The sequence below is a fragment of the Micromys minutus genome (genome assembly GCF_963924665.1).
Source record: "Micromys minutus genome assembly, chromosome: 1".
NCBI classification, from domain to species: domain Eukaryota; kingdom Metazoa; phylum Chordata; class Mammalia; order Rodentia; family Muridae; genus Micromys; species Micromys minutus.
Window position 1 is genome coordinate 177,529,053 of NC_137969.1, and position 25,783 is coordinate 177,554,835.

Consider the following 25,783-nt stretch of genomic DNA (forward strand, 5'->3'; position numbering starts at 1 on the left):
CTTTATACCTGGGAAGTTATTGATAAGTTCATACATTGTATGAATGATATTTTTATTTGACAGAATTATGTTTCAAACTTTGGAACGAGATTGTTCTAGCGTGGCATATTTTTCACATATCTAGTTATGAAATTATGTACATATTCCTAATTTTCTGCCTTGCAGACTTGTCAAAGGTAGAAAAGTATTTTGTTTTTATGTATTTTTGTAGCGCTGACAGATTCCTATCCAAGTCATTATCTTCCTGCTCAATGTTTTATGGTGTGTTTACACCACTGCCTTGACTCTAATTTATACAGGTCATGCTAATATATCTCTATTTTAAACAATTAAGCTGTACGGGTGTGTGCTATTTTATTAAATTTGTTAGTTTTCTGAAACATACTTGCCGTGGATCCCTTCTTGAGCACTGTGACCATGCTGCTGTGAGCAACCTTTAACAGAACTTTGAGGACGTCTTTGGACAGATTTTATGACGGTGGCTCTGGTTTCTAAGGCGTCTAACCCATCTAGATTAAGAAACACTGCCCCTCATGCTATATATGAACGCATTATACAAATGGCTCTAAAGGCAAGTCCTCACTTCCCTTCCTGGTATGAAAACTATATAAGCCAATGGGGGCTATAAAATGACAAAGCAAGAAGAGGAGAGAGCGGTGAGCAGACACCAGTGCTTCCTGGTCTCCCTGGGAGAGGAGGGAGGACAAGCCCTGTTTTGTATGTAACCTTCAGGGCAGAAAGAGTTGTCCAGCTTTATGCTGGAGAGTGAAATCTAGCTCCCTTGGGCCCATCAGAGGGATTCATTCTTATGGCAAATGTATACTTACTAATGTGACACATGGAAATTAAACAGCAGTACCACATAACACAGAGCCCTCAAACACCAAAGTACTCTGAATGGGAACGCTGTGCTGTTGTTCTAGACAGGCCTCTAAACGCTCATTGTCAAAGTACGGTTCTATCCTTTCCCTGAGACGTCCGGAAAGGCTTGTCTGTTAGACTTAAATCAAAGTACAGAAATGCCAGATAAAGTTACTTAAATAGTGACTTTACCTAAAAGAAAGAAAGAGAGAGAGAGAGATAAATAGTACTTTTTAGTGTTAAGCTTTAATCACGATCACCTTATGGGACGCATACACTATTTTAAGATGTGTATGCCTGTAAATCTCAAGATAAGAGCATTTGTTTTCCAGGATCTGATTTAAGTGGCGTTGCACAAACTATCAAACGGTACTATTATCCCATGAAATGGCGCCCCCTACAGGCTTGTTACAGGAATCACAGGAGCCGATAGAGCTGCCCAGTCCTGGTGCCTTAACATCTCAACAGCCTCACATAACTCATTCCGAATTGTTCTTTCTCTCCTCTAAGGCATCAATGCTTTGAGGTATAAAAATTTATGGACCTGTACCTCGACTTGTCTGCTTCAGAGCCAATACTGAAATTAGCACAGATATCTTACCCCTGATCAGGGAGAGGCTAAGATATTGTGTTGGTAGAGATACAGAGAAAATTTCAAGAAAGTAGAGCAACATCAAAAGGGGACTAAAGAGCTGGGGACAGATGCATTGCTCAAATGAAGAGAACAGCTGAAGCCAATACCTTCCGTTTTATAAATTAGCCTTGGTAAATGGTGTTGCCTAACAGCACATCATTTACAAATGTTTTGAGCTGGAGCCTAGCTCTACAATGCATGAACAGAGAAAGGGCAATTTCATGAAGTTGAAACTTCCCTGCAGATCCGATTTTTCATCTTTTCTCCCCTGTGAATGAAGACTCTATTCTTCAAGCTTCAGGAGAAAAAAAAAACTGTCAGGAAATCCTGACTAGGATCCATACAATATTGAATCCTTTAATTATCAAAATAACCCATATACAGTAATGATTCTTGGGGCCAGGGACTGAGTTCCGAGCCTCACACAAACTGCTTCTGAGCTACAGCCCCATTCTGTTTATTTACTTGCAGGTTTTTGAGATGAGGACTCTTGCATCCTAGGCTAGCCTGCAACTGTGTGGCTGAGGATGCCCTCCATCTCCAAGCGCTGGGAGTGCAGGGGTACACTACCCTCCTCTCACCCCAGCCCAGCTTAACATTTAGGAGAGCAAACTAGATTCAAAGAGGCAAGCGGCACAGTTCAGAAACCGTCAGACAATCTGATTGTACAGTCTACACTTTATATTATTGGGAAACATTGCCCCAAAAGGAACTAAAATGTCTAAAAACTGATTATAGGTAGGATCTAACTCAGAAATAGTATAGGTACATGGAGTTTGTCCCATAGCTATTAATTTAGCACTGTACAACTAAACACGGCCTGCAAAGCTGTTATGAATTGTACTGTTTTGTAATCTTATTTTTGTGTTTATAATCTGGTAATTTCCTCTTTAAAAGTATTTCACTTGTATGGGTGTTCTGGCTGCATGTGTACCTGTGCACCTGGTGCACACAGAGGCCAGAAAAGAGCATCAGACCCTTCGGGAGTGGGGCTGTGAAACCAAACCTGAGTCATCTGGAAGAGCAGCCAATGGTCTTTAACTGAACCACACACACACACACACACCCTCAAGTTATCCAGTTAATACCTGCATTGCTACCATCCTCCCTACTGCAATTACTAAAACTTTCTGCTTCATTTTGCTTCACTGGTCTTTCCTAACAGCCAGAATAACCAATCCTTTCACAAAGGGCAGGTCATTCATCCTATTTCTTTATCTGAAAGGCCACAAAGGTTTTTCTTGTCACCAGAATAAGGTCCTTATTGCTATTAATTTTTTTAAATTTCGTGTCGAGTCTTGGAGAGTATGAGCTTGTGAATGCCAGCCAAACATCCTGAGCCAGTCCTGCCCTGCCCCCATCTTTATTTACTCTACTGGTCCATTACTAAAATAAACCAGGCAAGATCCCACACAAGTTCCTCATGGTGAAGTTCGTTAACACTCGTCCCACTCAACATGGCTTTCACCTGCTTAAAATCTTAGCTCAAATGCTGTTTTCCCAGTGCCATTACTGTAAGTCACAACCTACCCAAGTATGCGAACTTGTTTTCCCACAGGATTCTGACATACATCTGACATGGTGCATAATTCAATACTTATAACTGGTAGTCTGTGAAGACTGTGTATCCCATGAGCTTAATACTGTCTAGTGAGTAAATATTTTAATAAATAAACCTTTATGTCCCACAATAGCTCAGTATAAAATTAGTGTATATAGCTTATGAAATACATTTAGCAGGAGTTAATATGCTTTCTACGTCATGGAGTGTTGTGTGTAGTTTCTACTACCTTGCTTTAAGCTCTGGGCAGACCACACTACCAGCCATAGCCCTGGTTCCTTGAACTTGTGGATGAAACACACACACAAACACACACACATTCATTTCTAACCAACCTTACAGCTCAGTGGCTAGGCTCTTCTAAGCACAGCTAGGGTGTCCTTCCCTTTCCTCCTTGCTTACCACTAAACCTGCCCTTAACTTTAGTTGCCCAGTTACCTTCTCCTTGCTCAGTACCCTAAATCTGCCCTCGGCTTAGTTGTGTTCTAATTTCCTGCCAGCTACACCAATGGCCATTCTACCCAAAATCTCACATGGCAGGTGGCTCTCCATCCCTCCGAAGCATCCTCCTGTGTTTCCACGCTTGCCTGCAGGAACAACTGGAAGTTCCCCCTCTTCTGCCCAGCCATTGGTCACAGGCATCTTTACTGATCGATCAAGAACAGGACCTTCAGTGTTCACCTGCAGATTCCCAATCATAGCATCAGAACAACTGCCTACACCTCACCTTTTCTAATTAAAACTCTTCTCAGATAAATTCAACAAAACCATATCATGTAAATTACAAAGTATGATATACAATTAATATCTAATCCATCATATTTGTCAATTAGATTAAGTATTCTATATTCTATCATCATTCCTTAGGGTTATAATTCTATCCCTGAATTATATTTAGATTTTACCTGTAATCTGAAAATTATGTCTTCCAATCTATAATCTTTTTTTCAATGTTAAACAACTTGAGTTTGACTATGAGTTTGATTATAACTAGTCTTCAACCCCATCAGAAATCTGAGAATTACATATTGCCTGCGTATGTAGGAAGCACCAAACATAGCTTCCAAAACCTAAACAATTATAGAGATAACTATGTGGACAGCTCCTAATTTCTTGTAACATTGGAGCATCTGTCTTCAGCCCTCTGGCCCAGAACCATCTCATCTGGCAGAGCTTTCATGAAGCAGGAAATACAATAGCTAGCTTAAACTGTCTTGGTAGAGCTTAGTAGTTGACTATCCCACCTGTTTGTCCTTTTTGGACAGTATGCTGTCTGTAGATGATATAAGCAATTTCTGTTTAGTGGCTACCTTGCCACAATAAGCAGCCTTGCCTGGAAGTAAAGATGCTGATTCTTCTTTGAAGGGAAACAGGGAAGCTGTCAGGAGCAGGCATGTATCGTGGTCAAGAAAACAAAAAAAAAAAATAACAAAAAAAAAAACAAACAAACAAACAAACAAAAAAAACCCAAAAAACCAAACCAAAACAAAAAAACTAAATGTCACATTCTGTGGATTTCTGGTATTTTTGAAGACCAGGTAACGTATCTATAAGCCATTTCAGAATCTAACATAGCCATGAGCTTGTTATCTGGCCCTAACTTGTATTACTTACTCATCTAAACAGTTTGTAAAGCAGCTATGAGAATTCTGGACTGGGTCAAAGCCTTATATTCTTAAATAAGTTGCATAGGCACAATGCCTCTCTAAGAAACAATATTGACTGTAAAATTTTCAATATATAAATTTATACCAATGAAAAGCTTAACTCTGTATCAGTATATCATTTCTATACCAATTTTAAAAATTATAACTTTAATTTTGTATCAATTACGAAGGTTTTATCAATAAGATTCACAATGTTTTGTTCAAGAATGAAATGTGGTAATCTATCCCATCTATTTCCTCACTGTTCAAAATTATGACCATTTCCAAATTATCCTTTAAAATAACAACCCATCTATAATTTATAAGATAACCATTACTAGACACCCAAACTCAGGGAATTGAGCTGATGACTCCCCATGGCTTCTTCTTAGGGGCAATGAGAAATTCTCTAAGTGGGTAGAGAGGGATAGGAAAAGTAGAACTGGCTAGACTCTCTCCCTCTGAAGCATGGCAAATACCCTTTCTTCCTCCTATGTCTCCTAGCCTGCCTATGGGAACCTAGAAATCCCGCCTATTCTGCCCAGTCATTGGCCACTGGCAAAAACCAATTGGGAAACAGGACCTTCAGCATTCAGATTCCTGATCAAAACATCAAAACCATCCCCTAAAATGGAACCTAAGCTAGCTGCTAGGAGTCAAAACTCAAGCTAAATGTTTACTCATCAGAAGAATCTGACCACCATGATAGCTGGGGGTGGGGTGAGGTCTGTAACCTTTACCTATTACTTTTTGTATGACTAAAAAATAATAAATTTAAAAAATAAGGTTTTAGAAGTTAAAAGGGGACATGGCTTTTTAAATATGAAGGCAGGCAAATTAAGGACAAGTTTTAAGGGAGCAAAAAAGAATATAACTTTAAATGCAACAGTACAGACAGTGCCTACTACTCATAATGGAAATAACATATGCTTAGGACACATAACATTTTAAGATTGCCCCTCCCATAAGAAGATACTGCCCACGTGACACCTCAATTGTGGCATGTTTATTGCAATCCTGTTGTTCTGATGTCGAAAACAGATGAGATAGTGAGACTTGAAAACTAGTATGTCCTTTAAGCATAAGTGAGGAGAAACAGATTTAAAAACTAAGTGTTTTTATTAGGGGTGCTTCACAATGGTTACCTGGTTTATCCAGCACTCCCCTCTAAGCTTGGTACATCCAGCACTGCTTTATTAGATCAGATTGTACAACTATTATTATAAGTAAATTCTGCTTGCGTCCTATGTCAGATTTTTAACAAACTATAAACCAGTGAATAAAATTTATTTCAACCAGAATATTTTTGAGTATAAAAACTTCCTTTAACATCAATCTGATACATTTGATGGTTAATCTCAGAAACGTTTTTGTTTTAAATATCTGCAATTTTTGTGTAATTTTATCTGAGAGATGTGCAGGCCCTTTCCTAAAATCTGCATGATACTCTTTAAGCAGTTCTGTGTGTAAACCGCCACTATTTAAGAATGGCAAAACCATTCCAATCTTTTCTATTTATTCTTCCATTATATGTGACTAGTATTTACATTGTTTTGAAAAAGTAGCTTTTACAGGGCAAAATGAGTATAGTTCTTTACTGTCTTAAAAATGGAACTTCCTCCAAATACTGAAAGTATTCACAAACTCTGAACAAATATACCAAAAATATACACAAGCCAACTTTTTGGTTCTAAGTGTTTAAAAGGTGAATCTACTTTTACTGTAGAACCATGCAAAGTCTGCCATCTCCCAAACACGTCATCAATAAGTTTAGAAACTCATCTAGGCAAAATAGTATTTATGCTTTCATTTTATTGTCTTTAAGAATTAAACTGCCACCTCAGTAGTCTTTAAGAGCAATTAATGAAACATACATACATTTAGACTTATGTCCATCATAGATAGCTCCGAAGGCTTCCCTGAAATGTGCTGGGATTCACATCTTTTTCCTTAAGAACAGAAACACTTAATAATAATCTTGTTATCTGTCTACCCACCCACCCTCATTCAAACAATTAACTGATGAATTCAAGCCTAACGTTTAAAATTCTATTACAAAACACTCATCTCACTTGCCTCCCAGCATAATGTTTATTAACCCTACTGAGATTGTTTTTTAAAGCCTACAAGAATTCTCTTAAGTGGAATTTTTTTCATGATACTGATTTTTTGGTTTTTTTGGTCCAAAACACAGGCTAAGTGGTTTCTTATAACACCCAACCCCAGTAAATCTCAATATAAGAGTTTCTCATAAACAGCTAAAAAGCTCTTATATGAACCTGGCTATTTTCTAATTACATGAAACAAAGGGTTATTTGGGTTTAACAGCAATATTTTAATAGCTCCTAAATAGGGGCATGAAAAAGAATCAAGTTTGCACCAGTCCAAGTACCTACAGTAATGACTCACCGCATGTCACACTATTTCACTTCCATGCTTCTAATAACAAGAATTCTCACTAGAAATAGTGCATGAGCAAACCAGATTCTCAAAATGCTACATGTGGGGGGAAAATTACTTGCTCAAGAAAAAAACTGCATTAGTTATTTTTGGCCAGTCAAGGATGAATGGCCATTTATATTATTTCTTCTGAAAGTTCAGAAATGATTTTGCATCTCATCATCCAACATGAGAATGTTTTCCTGTACCTGACAGAATAAAATGGTGAATTAGCAATCAGTATACTTGTCAAAAACCAATGTTCTAAATTTATATACTACAAACTATCTAATAAATGTTATCTGCACACTACACACCATGTTTATATTATGCACCATTTTAAAGGGGAAGAAAAGCTTCACAAGAGTTTATAGTCAATTCAAAGGATATGTAATAATATCCTAAGAATGCTGACTTATACATAGGAAATATGTATAAACTGAGTGGTCATCTCCAATGGACTGTAACAAGCCCCTATAATGCAAACACTGACTCTAAAGGCACCTTACACGGCACTGAAATTCACAATCTAATCATTACTTTTCTTCTGTCCAATTCAAAATTATCTGGTTGTCTTTACTATTGATTCCACAGTAAAAATGTTCCAATTTTAGACTGTTTTACCAAGAAAAGAAAGAAGAAATGATGGCTTTAAAATTTCAACTTAGAGGAAAAACCCCCACTGCCACAAAACCTGAGTAAATGCTAGCTTGTGATTATAAGGAACACTGTTTGCTAATACATTAGTCAGATTCCTCCACAGCATTCAAATTGCAGTTTATAATCCCATAAATAAGACATACTATGCACTAAAGTACAGAATCAAACTTCTATGAGAAAATGCAGATTTAAATAAAGCCTAGTCAGCCCCAAATATGTAGTTTAAGACAGTGAACAGAGAACACATTTCATCCAAATAACACCATTTAAACAGTCCTATAAAATAACATAGATCTTTAAGTGTGACGAAGTATTGTGATTCTAACCACTCAGGAAAAGCATCTATGAAAACAGCACTCAGCAGCAGCTTAAAGCCTGTAAAGCAGGTCATTTTCCAAATTATAGAATTCTTTGACATGTCAGTCAACTACAGTTATACAACTCTGATGAATTTTGGAGCTTTTGAGGTTATCTAAACATGAAAAAACATTCAAGTGAAACATAGATTTACACCTTGAAATTTCAGTGCCTAAAAATGTGAAATAATTCCCTACCATTTAACAGTCGGCCTGGTAACAGTTTAGTAGACTTACTTTTAGGATTTTATTTTAACTTTGGAAAATTAGTGGTAAATATGGGTTAAAAAAATGATATGGCTGCACTCAAATTCACATAAAAAATAGCATTTTTACAACCGTTTTGAAATTTAATTCTTCTACACAAGTTAATAAGATGCATCGCAAGAAAAACTAAACATTGGGTTTAATAAATGTAGTATTTCTCAAAGTGGAACAGTGAAATTTTTTCAAATTTTTTACAAATGGTTGCTTTTGGGAAAATTTATCACACCAACATCACAGTTGTTAAGATATAGTTGTGCTCAACCAAGCCATTCACCTGCACTACAGAATAGTACTTGAAAGCAGTCCTAAAGTCAGATTAAAACCATTTTAAGAGACAAGACTTTTTGTTTTATAGCTACCTCAAAAGAGGTAGTTTTCCTTCCACAGTCAAAGTTCAATTAAGATTGACTAATCTTTTTTTCCTTGTTGTATCTTCAGTTCAAAACACTATGATCACTGGTAATACGGTCTGTATCTTGTTTGATCTGGATGATGTGGTCCAGGTAGTGGGGTTTGAGAAGGCGGGCCCTGCATTCGTGGAGGAGGTGGTGGCCCTCTTGGTGCGGGCCATATACCAGGACTCATTCCTCCCGGTTGGGTAAATGGAGGGCTCAGAGTTCCTTGATCTTCAGTAAACTGGGGTAAAGAGTTAGGATTGTAATGGTGAGGAGGGGGTGCAGTTACAGGTGGACCACCATGCTGAGGTGGAGGGGGTCCAGGAGGAGGATGATTCATATAAGGTGGCATCTGGGCAATGATATGTCCAGGGGGAGGGGTTATTGGTGGTGGAGCAGAGGTCATTGGTGGAGGTGGAGCTTGGCTATATACCAAGTGAGGAGTACCTGCAGCCTGGGGAGGGTGTGGCATTGGATGGCTTATTGGTGGTGGAGGAGGTGGGGGTGGTGCATAATGTTGCTGTGGAGGCATAATATGATGAGGGTGAGATACCACTGGTTGACCCTGATATTCAGGATGATGGTGAGCAGGTGCTGGGGCAGGAGGTGGTGGTTCTCTAGCACCTGAACTTGAGTCATCCTGAATAGGGACAGTTATTAAATTGCTGTGTTTTCTTGTTGAAATGCGAAAGGTTTCCTGACTGACCGACCGAGGTGGAGGTGGAGCCATGGACAATTCTGCTGGAGGAGCACGAATATCCTCATGTGGCTGATTATAGTGCTCATGTGGCACATGTTGCAGAGGAGGTGGTGGCATCATGATGTGCTGCTTTGGAGGAATGTGGCTCATATGATGCTTCTCTGGTGGCATTATGAAACGATCGGGAATTTCAGTAGGTGGTGGGGCAATGGGAGGGTGAACATTCTCAAGGGAAGCTCGGGTAACAGGCTTTCCAGCTCTCATGTGGCGATGGTTGATGTGAGCCTGTAAGTCCCGCTGAGACAGATATGTCCTCTTGCACCCTTGAACAATGCTGCACATGAAGAGAGAACCTCGTGTGCACTGTTCAATCCGCTGCACAGGATCACTGCATCTAGACAGAAAGAAAAAACTGATTTACTAAAACCAAAATATAAAATAGTACATTTAAGCTTTACTTTAGAATATTATATAATATACTTGCAAAGTTAACAGTGAGTATTGGATTACTGTTAGTGAGCCTTTAATCTTCCCTATTCGCATCAAACACTAATTATCAACATCTAAACCAACCTGAGAATATTTTTACCTCAGAACTCTAAACTATATCATCAAATACTTACAGCTCATTAATTTTCTCTCTATATAGTGTGACTTACAGGAATGAAAAGCAAAGAATCTATCATTTACAACCAAGGAATTCAAAATTCAGTTCTCTTTTCCTCACTATAGAGCCAGGGTGCTTCTAATTTGTGACCATTTTGTACATTTCCTGCTTTTCAGCCATCTAACTCACCACACACTCAGACACATCTCCGTGTTAAATAGGGTAAGGTCTTTTCTTCTGCATGATGCCTAGAAGTAGTAGTATATACTACTTAAATTAATTCTGGTTGGTAACTTTATTTCCTGCACTTGGTTTGACAAGTTCTCTTTAGATAGCTGGTGAAGTGCATACTAGAACACATTTAGTTACCTGTAAACTGCACTTTTAAATAGTAATATTGGAACCTCTAGGGCTGGAGAGATGACTCAGCAGTTAAGGGCACTTGAATGCCCTTCCAGAGGTCCTGTGTTATTTTTAAGATTAAATAAAGATTAATGGAACAGTAGAATCTGGCATATAATAAACACTATTTCTATTTTCCAATATCACAAACGTGTATTTTGAATGATAATGACATCATAGTGTCTGTTTTGGAAATAGCTGTATAATAAATTGAAAATTTATATTAATTTGAGACCCCTTATAAGGAAGCCTTGAGAAAATGGAGTGAAATTTTTTGGATTAGCTCAGGGGTTCCCAGCTCCTCTAAACCTGTGCTTGAAAGTACCCCAAAGAGTACTATGGATTGCTAACTATGAACAACTGTAAGAAATTTCCCCTCTGTGGTGTAGGATATGAGCATTGCTAGCAAAAAAAGGGATGACTTGTTAATGACCCAATGACAACTGATTTTCTTAACATATTTCATTAGGTTTTTAAAGTTACAGATTATGAAATACATACTGTGTTTAAGGAATACTGATATACGTTCTATAGTTATAATTCAGAAGAATATGAAATGTGAAAGTATATATTATAGCCTTTGTTGAGGTATCTATATATAAATATAAAGCTCCACTTGTACCACATAACTAATAAATAGTCAAATGGGGACTTGAACTCAATAATTCTAATCCTGGGGCCAGTGAGTCAGCTCAGCAGGTAAAGTCCTTCCTCTGTTAGCCTGCTAATCTAAGTTCCATTCCCAGAACATATGTGAAGTTGGAAGGAGACAACTGACTCCACCAAGTGGCCTTCTGACCCTTAACATGCTCCACCCCACCCCTACATTACTCACACACAATAATAAAAAACGTTAATTCTAATTTTGAAAGGAGATTGTCCTCAATCACCAAACCACACTATACTTGCTTCCAGGTGTGCCAGACAAACAAACACACACACACACACACACACACACACACACACACACACACACACACAAAAACAAAAACAAAATGGCTTTGGTGTCCAACACTGCTCCTATGGTGCTAAAGAGATTTTGTCATTTTAGCCACTATGAATGGACTGACGATGGCTACCTCCATCTTCCAGAGGAGAAACTCCAGGTTCAAGTTGCTCAGCCAACACATTTGCTTCCTTGTCTATTTCCATTACAGCAAATCCCATCCTTAGTTCATCTGGCTTATGAGCCACTACTATCAGACAATCTAAAGATGGTGTCTTACCCTGGGCACATCTTATCTCCTTTTTTTTCATGTAAAATTGCACAGTCATAGCAAAAGACATGCTTGCATGGAATCTGTAGGCAAAAATATCATACATAGTTAAGCTTCCTAGAACAACTTAAAACATTTCAATACTAATTGTCAGTACACTGATCTACAGACAGAAGGCACACACGAGTTAAATGCTTATTAAGATTATATACCAGAAGCAGCTAAGAGTTATCTATTTACCGATCGTAATCTATCTGGTTTTCAATGCAGGGTTTTTCTGCATAGCCTTGGAACAATTCTCATGTCTCTTGCCTTCTGAGAGCTGGGATTAACTGGGCCAAAAAAGTGGGTGGCTTGTGCCACCACTACCCAGCAACAATTTTTAATCACAAGGTTGTGAAAATGTTTTGAAAACTTTGGCTCTTTTCCCAATAAACACATGCACATCTGATAACACTTTGCTTTTTATTTCTGGAGACAGGATCTCATGTTCAGCTCAGATTGCCTTACACTCTGATGTACTTGAAGCAGCCCTTGATCTGATGATCCTTCTGCCTCAACTTTTGGAGTGCTAGGATTAGAGAACTGTCCCCTTCTGCCTGGCATCCAATTCTATTTTCAGATATGTGAACCTATCAATGTTAAAATAGTCCCTGCTCCTGAAAAAGAACTCCAAATGTGTTTTAGCTTACTGTGATTCTCCTGAAACTATTCTAAAACAGTAAAAAAGAGTAACTGTATTAAATTCATGGTATTATCAAACTTCTCTTAGCTTTTCTGTACATATTATAAAATTAGTTATAAAATCTTGGTTGTACTTACCATTCTCCCATAGACTTTAATAGGGAGTCCACATTTGTCACAGAAGTGAACTGGTGTATCGTCCTTTTCACCTAAGATGTTTATCTGTTGAAATAATTAAAATTTTCTCTTTAGGCAATTTTGAAAACTGTACTTATCAATTAACACAGTGAAATGTTTAGAATTTCCTAAGTTGTTATTATAAACAGAAGTAAAACTTAATTAGTATAATTCCACTTGCTTGTTTTCCTGCTTAAACAGCGGTTAATGATTTTACTTCAAATTATTTCTGACGACGGTAGAAACAAGCAAGTGGACTTGTGTGTGCTACAAGTCACAGATATAGTAAAAATCCATACCAGTACTTAATGTCTCATTTTTCAGCTTCAGTTATACCTTAAAATCCCAAAAAAGGTGTCCTGGAAATCTTCGCTGATTTCCAAAGAGTTCGCCCCCTTTACAGTCATACCGCTGTTCTTCATTATAATCAAATCCTTCTGAGAGAAAAAAAGTTACATTACATTTTCCAACTTCAAATTTCATTTTAAAAGTATATATACAAAACAAGATTGGTCTATTTACTGAAAAATGTTTCTGATGACTTTCAGAGATCTAAAAACATGAAAATCAAAATTCCTAAAACTACTCTAAAACAAAAAAAAAAAAAAAAAAAAAAACCCTTATTAAATTCATGGTATTATAAAACTCCCCTTAGCTTTTTTTATATATAAAACTAGTTATAAAAAAGTAATAAGTATTTCAGAATTCTACACCAGTCCTTTATTATACTTGCATTTCCCACAGATTTTAATAGACAATCCACATATGTCACAGAAATTAACTGGCATATATCATTTTTAAACTGGAGTTTTAAATGCCCACTGGAAGTAGTCTTCATGACCATTGAGTCCGTCTCTAGTACTTCATAAATGACAACATATAGCGAGTACAGCGGCCACCATATAAGCCGAGTGCCAGAGCCAAAAACAAACTATATCTGAGTCTCTTACTCAATGCTCTTACCAACTCCACAGACCATCTATAATATAAACCTCACCAATTATCACCACATTTACTGAACAAATTTAAGATACACATCATCATTCATTCTAAACTACCTACAACTTATAAGAACAGAATTTAGGAGTAAAACAGATCTTTTAGGACTTGAATGTATATTAACAGCAAGATTTCTATTCTGGAAGAAAAAAACAAATCACTCAATATTTGTGGTAAGCAAGACCCGACTTTAAAAAACAATATATACCCATAAATGTCCTAAAGTGTGGGCCAACAAACTATTGCTATAAAAGGCCACAGTACAAATCTTAGGCTTTCTTGGTCACATAAATCTCATCAATTCTACCACAATAGTGGGAAAATAGCCACAGGCAATACTCAACTGAACATTAACTATCTTTTTAAAGGAACCAAAATTGGCTACAAACCAGCTTGCTGATTTCTAACAAATGGGAAGACAGAAAACAGTTTTTATATTCATGAAACTGGGAAAGGCCTTTTAAAGAATATATTAAAACACATAAGAGCAAGCTCTAGTTAACTGGCTATCTAGAATGTTCAAGTTCTTTACAGTAATATTTTATATACAAAATTCAAAAGAGAAATGAACTTCATAGACATTTAACAAAGGCAATACTATAAAAAATTCAAAATTAAGAGAAAGGTATCAGTCTAAACAGGTACTGAGACAAGAACTAACTAGTGCTATGAAAAGGCATCCAACCACACTTAAGCTCCTGCTGGTGGTCACAACACGTAGAGGGCTGAGGCAGCAAGACTTTTGACCTTCAAGGACAGAATGGTTACAGAGACTCTGCCTCAACATACTGTTAGTTTAGTAATACAAAATATTGATGTATGTGAGTAAAAACTAGCACACCCTTTCTGAAGAGTACAAAGTCTTTAAAAGCAATCACTCATTTGTTATTTCCATGATATGGAGGGAGGAGTATGCACATGTCCACAGTGGCAGGTGGAGGTCAGAAGACATCTTCTGTAGGTCAGTTCATTCCTTCCTCTTTTAAATGGTTCTAGGGATGAAACTTGGGTCACAGGCTTATGTGGCAATTACCCTGACCCATTTAAATAAATTGGCCACCTCCCAAGTTTAATTTTTAATGTTCACATTACAACACAATCGCAGCAAAACAAGTTTCTACAAGAAAGTTAAATAAATTGTAGGATATCTATAGACTAAAGCCTAGGACTATTCATTTGTTTGAGACAGGGTCTGACCTCAAACTACAATCCTCTTGTCTCAGCTCCCTAAGTGCTGGGATTTCAGCCTTGGAGTACCTCACCTGGGTAAACCTTCTCCCCCCTTCCCTTTTTTGGGTTTCTCTAGACAAGATTTTTCTGTGAAGCCCTGGCTGTCCTGGAACTTGCCCTATAGACCAGGCTGGCTTTGAACTCAGAGATCCGCCTACCTGTCTCTGGAGTGCTGGGATTAAAAGCATTCACTACCACCACCCAGCTTACTTGAAAGATATTTTTTTAATGTGAAATAATATTTTTAACCAGCTAGATTTAACAATGCTACAATATGGATATAGTTGAAAATATCATACCATACATAATAGATACACAATATGCAAGATTTTTAAAAGAGACATTAACATCAGCTTTGGAGAGGGCTAAAAAAACAAATTTTACTTTTAAGTAATGCTCTGTGCAATATTGATTAGAATCTTTAAAAGGGGGGAAGGGGGATTAAAACGGGATAGAAAATAAAGAGTATGTAAGGTAAAAATTTTAAAGTAGATTTAAGTAAATAAAATCAGATGAAAATTATTTGATACACTCAGATAAACAACAGAACTCTTTTTAAAAATTTACTTGTATTTATATTATGTGCAATGGTGTTTTGCCTACATGTACGTCTATGTGAGGGTGTCAGATCTTGGAGTTATAGACAGTTGTGAACTACCATATGGGTGCTGGGAACTGAACCTGGGTCCTCTATAGGAGCATTCAGTGCTCTTAATTTCCGAGCCATCTCTCCAACCTGACAACTCTTAAACATTTCAGTTTAAACAAGTTACCTTCATCACCTTGTGGGGCCTTTGCAGGCATTCTGCTAATAGTCCTTTGAGTTCGAGGTGCAGGTTTAACTTTGTTGGCTTGTTTAGATATGAGTTTTATAGGAATTCTTCTGCGAACATCAAGACCACCCAAGGATCCAGAACTATTAGTGCCTTGTAACTCATTGTCTATATGAATGGGAAAAAAGAAATTGTAATTGTTTTTACTTTTCTTTCTGAAAATTGTTCTACAAGTAATAAAATCAACATCAAACAATAAATTAAAGATCTTGGTTCTAGACTGGTAAGTGTAACTGCTAATATTCTTTATTTGGGGTAAACCTTTAAAGAAATGCTTTTGGCTAAGTCTTTTTTTGACAGGGAACCCTTTCAGAAGCTGATAAAAATTATAGAACCTTTTATCTCTTTCTAAAAAAATGAATAAGAACTTCTATAAAATTTCATAATAGTTTCCCAAAAGATAAACCTTTTAAAATCTTTTTAAAAACCTCAGATTGTAAAGATTTTTAAAAATAAAGGATAAAAACAAAATTGTCTTTACATGTGTCTAATTATCAAACATGCAAAGTATCCATGCAGTAAACTTAGTAAATTTACATAACAAACTGAAAATGCAACATTAAATCTGAAATACATTTGAAAATAAAGTTTTAATTTATTATGCTTAGGGGACTGCTGTGGAGCCACAGTGGATACGTGGAGGTCAGGAAACCATCTGTGGGAGTTGGTTCTCCCTCCAACCACCTGAGCCCCAGATGTTGACTTCAGGGCCTCAGCAGGTAGCAGTGTCTTTACCTGTTAATCTACCTTACTGGTTTATGTGTTGGTTTTAAATAGCTAATTATTTCCTTAGGCATAATTTTTTTTCTAAAAAAATATTCAACAGATACAAAAATATATCATTTAATAGAACACACAGTGCATTATTTGTACTATAACATTTCTATAGACATAGAAAACAGATACCTTTAGTTAACAGTCAATACTGCAATAGATAAAACTATCATTTAGACGTGGGTCCTAAAAAACAGACACTTTCTAGTCCTTAAAAATCTATCTATGGAAAAAAAATTCTTGTCCATAAATAAGAGGTACATTATTTCATTGAACTGAATCTTAAAATAAAACTTTTATTTTTCAAGCATATAAATATGTAGCACAAAGTATTCAACTTTACCTAGGACAAAAAGGGAAATGCTTTAAGATAGAAAATGCAAATGTAATCTTAAAATTGTAAAGTCTGAAACAAAGATTAAGGAATAATATTCCTGCAAAAATTACAATTGGGACTGATAGCCAAACTGTCCACATTAAGTTTGGCAAAACCAAAATGTGAAAGGAGTCTGCTAGTACTAATGACGTCCATGACTATAAGCAATACCAATCAATTAAATTCATACCCATTTGTCCTTCCTATGAATAAAATAAAATTTAAAATGAGTCTCAAAGATTAAACATTTGCTTACTTTCTACTCTTAAAATAGCTAACTCCTCTCAAAATCTTTTATTTTGAGACTAGATGAATGGCTACAATCTTGAATTATAATAAACCCAACTTGACCCATCTCCAAAACTGCACTATAATGGGAGTTTTCCGTGGACTTCAGCAGTCTCCACTGCATTTGCTCATCTAAACAGACGTACCTACAGAGTATATAGATCTACGACAGATAACCTTTTTCCCTTGCAAAAAAGTACTTCCAACTTTCCAAAGACCTGAAATAGTCAACATGTTATCCTACAGATCATAAGGATTCTTAGTGTATTACCTCTGTGAATGAAAACAACACACTTTACCCGAACGGCCTTTCAACCAGCCCACATACCCAGTTCTCCTTTATTTAAACAGTAGCTTGGCCCATTCTCAAGCCTGGTTCTAAAGCTACTGTTTGCTGCAGAGACTTAAGTGACAAAATTCTGAAGTTTGGCCACCCGAACACAGAAACAAAACACAAAACATATGATAAACATCTGAATATTACATAAGGGATAAAAAGAACAATTGGCCATTTAAAGTAAATATACCTTTAAAAGTAGTAACACTTTATAATATAGTTTTAAAAAACAACACTTAATATTTTATCTTGAATAAAAGAAGCCAAGAAACTGAAGCCAGGTGTGTAGCTCACGGGTAGAACCTGACTTGGGTCCTGAAGATCCTGGGTTCAGTTCCCCAGCATCCATCTCTCCAAAAAGAAACAAGTACAAAATTTGGGTTACTTTTACCTAAGCACCATCTCTTACAATGACCAAAGAATGAATCAAGTGTCTGCAGGGTCTTGATTGGCCCGGGGGGCCTCTGTGATATTGAATCATGGGGACAGAGCTGGCCTGGGAGGAGCTGCAGGGGCATTACATTTTTTGCTGCTTCTCTCCACCCCAGAGGGCCCTCAGCTAACTGGTGAAACTTCTGCAATCCAGAGAAACACTAAATAAAGCAAATAAAGCAATATGTGTTTGCCATTAAAAAAAAAAAGTCTGGAAAATTTTTTCTGGCAAAATCCTATTTCAATATTCCCATTTACAAGACCTCTTGATTAAAATAATTATTTTGAGATGCCTACTCAGTCAGAAAATTGTCAATTAACTAGCTAACTGCTGTTTCTTGATTTGCCAAAGCCTCTGTGATTCAAATTTGTATTAATCTTAATTTTGTGAAAGTTTGAGTCTTTGACTTAGATTTTTTTCTTCTCAAAATGTGCAGCAATTAAAACTGAAGCACTAGGTGACTGCGTCAGAACTGACTTAAAATCTAGAAAAGCTAACATTAAACAGAAAGGAGAACTGTCTGGAAACTCATTTTTTTTTTTAACCTAACTAGTTCAGTAGCGATTATTTTCATGTTAGAATGATTTTTATTTCCCCAGGCAACCTTTGGCTAATAGTTTAGAACCTAGGGCAATTCTTTTACACATGCAGTATCAAGACACTAATGGAAAACTCAGGTTTTTCCTCATTTCTCTCACATACTTCCACAAACAAACCCATTAGCAACTACTGTATTCTCCACCAAAATGTGTGTGGCAACTGCCTACCTAATCTCTGTGTCCGGCTCCCACTCCCCCTACAGCACTGCGGGGGACCTGTGCTAACTAGGTAAGTCGCTCTACCACTGAACTTCACTTTAACTAAACTGAGTCTCCCTCTGCGGTACTGCAACCACCACATAGATTATTTCTTTACTCCTGTTCTTCCTCTCCTACACCACTTCTCCATAGAAAAGTCGGAATTATTTTTTAAAACATTATACTCCTACTTTTGTTCAGTTGCTTTGTAGTCACTCAAACCCTTTATCATGATTTTCAAAGTCCTGGGAAAGGTAATTTGTTTTCCTTCTCAATTAGGGTTAAATAGGGTACGGACATCTGGTCTTCTCTGTATCTTCCTACCATTTCAAAAAACCTTTCCCTGGCACTCTCTGAAACCTTCCTATCCCATAAGCACCTGTTTCTTAAGTACTCACCACAATCTGTAAGAAGCTTTTAAAAAGGAAACCAACCTGCCTTTGACAGAATGTAAGTAAACGGAAGACAAAGACGTAGTCCTACTGTTTACCGTTCCATCATTCTATCTCCAAGCCTACAGGTATCTACATGCAATTACATAACTAAGTGGTGTTTGAAAACTGGGCGCATCTCAGTCAATTCCTAAAGAAAAAGCCTTTCCTTATGCTTGGCGATATAACTGTCTGAAGTGCTCAAAGCCAAGTGTTAAAACTAAAACCAAGAAAACGAGGCCAGCAGAAAGGAGGTTTGAAGCTACTCGTAATATGCGATGAAAATATCTTGATCTTTAAAATTCTGTGTAGGTTCCCAAAAGATGCGAAAAGAACCACGGCCGAAGGGCGGGGCAGGCTTTGAGTTCAGGCGGAAAAGATGCTCCGCTTCTAACTTCGAAAACTCTATCCGACTCTCTTCTCTAACCACTAGTCCGCGAAAAGCCAACAAGACAATAACCACAGGTGATCACTGCAGCAGCCGCCCGAAGCCGAGAGGCAGCAGGAAGTCTCCAACCCACTCTCGCCCAGAGTCCGGACGCTTCTGCAATTTCGAGTGGAAAACACCCGCCTATTTCCCCAGCGCAAAGTGCAAAGCAAACGGAATGAGAAAAACAAAACAAAACTGGGACCCTCCCATTCCAACAAGCCTACACGGCGGAGGGTACCGAAACGAGCTCAGCGGCACCAAAGAAGCGGTGCTGCCGGTCTCGAGGATGGAGGCACCGCTCCGAGGGGTAGGCCGGGAAGCAGCAGGCCCAGCCCGGGACCGGGTCTGAGCTTGCTCCCTCTCCGCCAAGTCCCGGCGCAGTGGGGCGAGCGTAGCCCCTTGTGCCTGCTGGGCGACCAGTCCCATAAGAGCCACGGGGGCAAGAAACTAGGACCCCCGCTGCCTCCGCCTCCTTACCAGTGTGATCCATGATTCGGCTCGCAGGGTACAGTGGGAGCGGAAGTGAGTCGCTCCGGAGTCGCAGCGAGCGCGTGCGCCCTATCTTCCGGAGCGCAGAGGCGGAAGTGCGCTGGGACTGCTCTCACGGGCTTCCCTCCCTAGCCGCACCATCCGACTCCGGTGAGGGAGTCAGACATAGACAGGGCTGAGGCAGGAAGAGCGGGGACCCGAGGGCTTTGGTGCCGAGACTGCTAATTCTCCCCAGAGGCAGTCCTCAGCTGTAGGAAGGATACCTCTCGCAGTGAGAAAGCAGTAGGAAACAGGGAAGCGCGGCAGTCAGGTAAGCCGCCGCCCGCCCCCTGCGGCGCGAGGCCTTCTGGGATTTGTAGTCCGCCCAGAGCGCAGCCGCAGCCGTTGGGCTGGTCCCAACCCCAGCGGGAGGAGTAACGGTTTGGAATGCCCCCCGGATCCGCCGCGGGGTATAGAGAAGTGTAAACACGCGCGCTCCGTTGTTGCCCGAGGGAAGTTGAGTTAGGCGCCGGGAGGGAGACAAGGTCCTCATTGTCTAATCATGCTTTGTCCTGACGAGCCCCAACGCCCTTTTGGTACGCGCGTTTGCCCTACCTCACCGTAGTTTCTCTACTGAAACGCGTGTTTAATGCTGACTAGCCCCTCGAATCCCTGCAAAAGCTGTAGGGAGTACCAGGATGTCTCCGTCCAACGGGGATGCAAAGCAGTTGTGTGCAGAGGGGGTGAAGGAGGGAGGATAGGAATCGATGGAGTCGGAGGGAGAGCGTTAGGGCTTGGCCAGAAGGAAGAGGTGAGAAAGGGCAGGCTCCTACTGAGGAAAAAAGAGTTACCAAAACAGGCGGTACCTAGTTCCAGTTCTTGGTCCCTGGGGTCTGTGGTTGCTGCTTTCATCTTGCTCAGCCAAAACAAAAGAAAGTGTCAATGGCGATTGCTGAAGACCTTCAAAGCACCCCCACCTCGATTTGGCTCATAATAGGTCTTCTGCCTTCTCCAGCCCTTCACACTTGAAGCTCTCAGATGAGTAGAATGGAGCACAGTTAGTGGAAAACATCAGCCTAGGAGTCAAGGGATTTAAGCTCTATGGTCGTCCCTTGGTGACGACATCGTTACCTTGGGTTGTTCACGCTTTCAGTGCCAGAGTTCCTAGATCAATAGAACAATATTATATTGGCCTCTTTTTAAAAGTGTTTTCACAGTACTCAGTTCTGAATAAAGTATGTGTAGCAATGTATCCTGTGCGTTGCACAGTAACAACTGTGACTAACACTGCAGTGATCTTAGTGTAAGTGTAACATGTTATTTAGTGATTGTCTTTTTGTTTTTTTTTTCTAAATAGTGATTGACTTAATTGTGCTCTTTTCAAAGACTCCCATTCATTGCGGCTTTACAAACAAGGTTGTAGGTACACTCAACTAAGGACATTTCTAAGTCGATGTCCTTTTGGTTTTGTTGTTAAAATGTAAGTTTTTGTACCAGCGGATGTGTTTCATAATTTTTCAGTTGCTGGGATTAATGGGGGCGGGAGGTTTAGGTACTGAAGCTTAACCTATCTCTGATAAGTCTCTAAATATAGTGTTGATGCGCTGGGGTATTTAACAACTGTCTGGTACAAAAGAAACTGGGACAAATGGCTAACTGTGGTGCCTATTAGCATACTATCCTGCTGCTAACCTCCAGGAGGCTTCCTCATTATCACAGTATCTCTCAGCCCGGTGGACCCCACCCCTACCGTAGACCCCACTGTGACCCCACGGGCTCCCCTAAACTTCAGCTTCTGTACTTTCCTCCCCCTAGCTTCTCTTTTCTGTATAAACCTTGCTATTTGGCTCTCTTCTGCTCTGCTCTACTCTCCATTCTCCTCCCCTCCCTCTCTTCCCCCTCTCTCCTCCCCCCCCCCCACCCCGCCCTCATTTTCCTCTCTTTCCCCTATGGCTGGGTCCAAACCTCTGGCCGAATTTAGTCTATTACTTTCTCTTTCTGCTCAGGACTCTTCCAGATGCGTCTGGCTATACTCTCCCTCATATGTACAATAAAACCTTACCCTCAACAATACCTTGGAGAGGTCATGCCTTCACTTTATACCACAGCTTAGACTGCCTAAGAGGTAGTTTTTACCCAGAAAGTGCTTCTTATCTGTCACCCCCCATCAAACTTAAGATTGATTAAAATAGGTTAATAATAATAATTCTATTAATACTAGAGAAGTAGGATTTAAGAGAACTTTTAAATTGCATTAGTAGACTTTTACAGTTTTGTCAGTATTTTATGGTATATTGTTAGGAAATTTTCAGGGGTATTCTGGCATAGTGGAGCATGTTTATAACCCTGGAAGGCTGAGACAGGAGGATTGCAAGTTCAAAGGCAGCCCAAGTTACATAGTGAGACTGTCTCAGCAAATAAGAAACTTTGCTGAAGGCTCACATTAGAAAACCTGGAACACCTACCTGATGTGGACTATTCCTTGGGTTCCCTGCTTCTGCATCTGTGCTCGTCCCCATTTATTATTCTTGCCATATTCTATCAGGGCAGGAGCAATGTGACAAGATAGTGTCTTAAGTTCCTACATTAGATTATATACAGGCCTATTTTGTTCTTTTAGCTTTCATTTTTTATTAGCTGTAAAGCTAGAGCTTTCTTGTAAAATTTCCCTTTCTGTATAATGTACACTGGTCATACTCACCCCTTCTATTATACATTTTCAGTTTCCCTCCACCTCCCTAATAGTTTCTCTTATTACCATTCCCCTACATCCCACAGATGAGAGAAACTGTGGGATGCTTATCTTTGGGATTCTGGTTTCATCCATTTTTCTGTAAGTTCCATAACTTTGTTCTTATGATTGAATAGTATTCCGTGTCTGAATGTACCATAGTTTTTTTAATTGTCCATCTGTTATTGGATACCTTAGCTGGGTTGACTAGTGAATATCACCACAATAAAATCAATATGCAAATATCTGTATAGTAAGTTAACTGATTTTTCTAGGCATATTCCCAGAAGTGGTATAACTGAGTCATGTGGGGATTCTGTTTTTAAAGGAACCTCCACACTGTTTTTCACAGTCACTGGACTGTTTTATATCCAAGCAGTGGTATGTAAGTTTTCCTCCTGTTCCCAATGCTTACCAACATTTGTGGCTTGTTGATTACTTTGTTACACATTCTTACTGGGGAAATTTTTGTTTCCCTAATGGCTAGAGATGTTGGCCATGTTTCATGTAAATGTTTGTATATTTTTTTGAATATTTTATTTATTTATGTGTACAAGTGTATTATTGCCTGTGTGTTTATGCACCATATGCATGCGCTGCTCATGGAAGCCAGAAGAGGGCATCAGGTCTCCTGAGACTGATTGTCTCAACAGGTAACTGAACTCAGGTCCTCTGTGAGAGCAGATACTTGCTCTTAACTGCTGAACAGTCTCTTCAGCCCCTCAAATGTTTGTTGTCTGTTTGAAAGGTTTCTATTCACTTAGTTTGTCCATGTGTTATCTGTTGTTTTAATGTATGCATATTTGTTTCACTTTATGTATTTTGGGTAACAGTCCCCATGTTAGATTAATTACTGACAAAGGTTTTCTCCTGTTCTGTAGCTTCTCTTGACTTTGATGATTGTTTTCTTTGCTATACAGCAGCTTTCAAATTTAAGCAGTCCCATTTGTCAACTCTCACTATCATCTCCTGATATACTGGAGTCTTATTTCAGAAGGTTATTACCTATATTATATTGTATTCTCCTATAATCAATTCAGAGATTCATGTCTTAACATTAAAAGGACAGTGGTTAATTTTGAGCTGAATTTTCTTTAGAGCAAGTTTTTCTCCACATTTGCACCTTGGCACACAGACACAAACATAAAAGAAAAAACTTTTAATAGATTTTAAATTAATTTTATTTTTATTAATTATATTATTACAATTTTGTTAATTAAAATATAAATTAATATTTCTATAGAATAGTGTTGACTCAAAGTTTATAATGTGAGAAGCCATTTTAATGGACAACCTGAAGTAACTAGGTGATGCATTTTGAGTGTGTGTATGTGTGTGTGTATACACTCATATGTATATACATTCATATATACAGACACTCATGTATACACACTCATATATATATACACACTCATATATAGTTTTATTTTGATTTACACAGGATCTGGCCATGTAGCTCATACTGGACTTGGCAATCATCCTGCCTATCCTCCCAAATGCTGAGATGTATTTATGTCCCACTAGGCTTAACCTGAAGTGTATGTTTTCTTCTTACTGGCAGACTACTAACCTTTCAATCACAAGCTAATGATTTGAGATACTTTGGTACCTACTATTTATAGCACCGTTTATGCTAGGAGAAAAATCGGATGGATGTCAGAAAGTGTGTTTTGCTAAGAGGTTATCTCAGCGTCTTGAGTACAAGATCAGGCAAATAACCTTCATCTCTAGGTACTCTTTCAACAGGAGCCCTGATACCATACAAGCTAGCATGTACAGAAATGCTTAAAGGCCTGTTGTGGTGGTTTGAATAGTCATGGCCCCATAGACTCATGTGTTTACATGCTTAGCCATGGGAAGTGGCACTATTAGGAGTTACAGACTTATTGAAGGAAGTGTGGCCTTATTATTGCCAAGAGACATAGGATCTCCTCTGGAGAGCTTTTGCTTCTTAGTCTGAGTCTTGTCACAAAGAAGTCTTTAAGTGATCAGGCCTTGGGGGGGGGGGGAGGAAGAAAGGAAAAGAAAGGAAAACAACCACCACCACCAAAAACAGAACAACACAACAACAAAACAGGCTCAGTAGTATCCACTATGTTAACAAATACGATAAGCAGAAAGGAGAGTATACTGGCTAAATATATGCCTTATCAAATTATACCAGCCAGTGTAATGGGAAAATTATAAAGGGAAGAAAGAATACGATAGAAAGCATGTATTGATTTTTCACTAATTGTCTAATATTTTAAGTTGAAAGTAGTTTAAAACTTGTAGAGCAAACACTAGTCACCATTAAGTATTGTGCTAAGGCTGGAGAGATGGCTCAGTGGTTATGAGCACTGTCTGCTTCCAGAGGTCCTGAGTTCAATTCCCAGCAACCACATGGTGGCTCACAACCATCTGTAATGGAATCCTATGCCCTCTTCTGGCCAGCAGGCATATATGCAGGCAGAATGCTTTATATATAATAAATAATACTTTTACAGATTGTACTAAATATTTTATTGTATAAATTTGAACAAACTGATAGTAGAAAATGTTCATGTAATTTTTATTTAAATGTTCTTACACGACTTAACACACATACACAAACAATTACAGACCACTTTGATCCTCAGCCTCTTATATCTTTCTACCATCCCTGCCCGTTCCCTTGCTCTCCACAAATCTCTAACATTCATGCCCATACATCTTATTTTGTTGCCTGTCGGTTTTAACCAGGACTATGGATTTGCAGTTGTGGGTTGGAGCCTGGTGGGCTCAGCCATAGGCACACAACTAAAAGCAATAATCCCTCCTTTCCCAGACTGTATCACTACCCAGTAGTTCAGTAATAAAGAGTAGGACCCCATGAGCCCCTCCTCATTTAATGGCTGATTATAGACAAGGGTAGTCTTGTAAGCAACCACTCCAGATGAGAGTTAATGGTTGTAGTTGTATCAGCTGGAGTATGGCTGATACTGACCTTCATCCTGGCTTCCAGCTCTTACACCTCACCCCTTCTGCAAGGTTGCCTGAGCCTTAGAGTGGGTGATGTAAATATCTTGCTT

The 25,783-nt window shown here is 38.7% G+C and overlaps 1 protein-coding gene and 1 pseudogene across 4 annotated transcripts in view; both read right to left on the reverse strand.

The window, feature by feature from the left end:
• Positions 1-25,783, reverse strand: part of LOC308419540 (actin, cytoplasmic 2-like) — a 1,056,985-nt pseudogene that overhangs the window by 284,368 nt on the left and 746,834 nt on the right. The gene's annotated exons all lie outside the window — the stretch shown is intronic.
• CBLL1 (Cbl proto-oncogene like 1) lies at positions 6,530-20,026 on the reverse strand. Of its 3 annotated transcripts, none has more exons than XM_080915273.1 (6): positions 20,012-20,026; positions 15,618-15,776; positions 12,943-13,040; positions 12,568-12,651; positions 11,755-11,828; positions 6,530-9,913 (listed from the first exon to the last, which is right to left on the reverse strand). In XM_080915273.1, the coding sequence occupies exons 1-6, from the start codon at positions 20,022-20,024 to the stop codon at positions 8,878-8,880; spliced, it is 1,464 nt and encodes a 487-aa protein (XP_080771399.1). In that variant the 5' UTR covers positions 20,025-20,026; the 3' UTR covers positions 6,530-8,877. The 3 variants fall into 3 exon arrangements, with proteins under 3 accessions (XP_080771399.1, XP_080771398.1, XP_080771397.1); XM_080915272.1 differs by having other exon boundaries at positions 12,943-13,043; XM_080915271.1 differs by having other exon boundaries at positions 12,943-13,043; positions 15,609-15,776.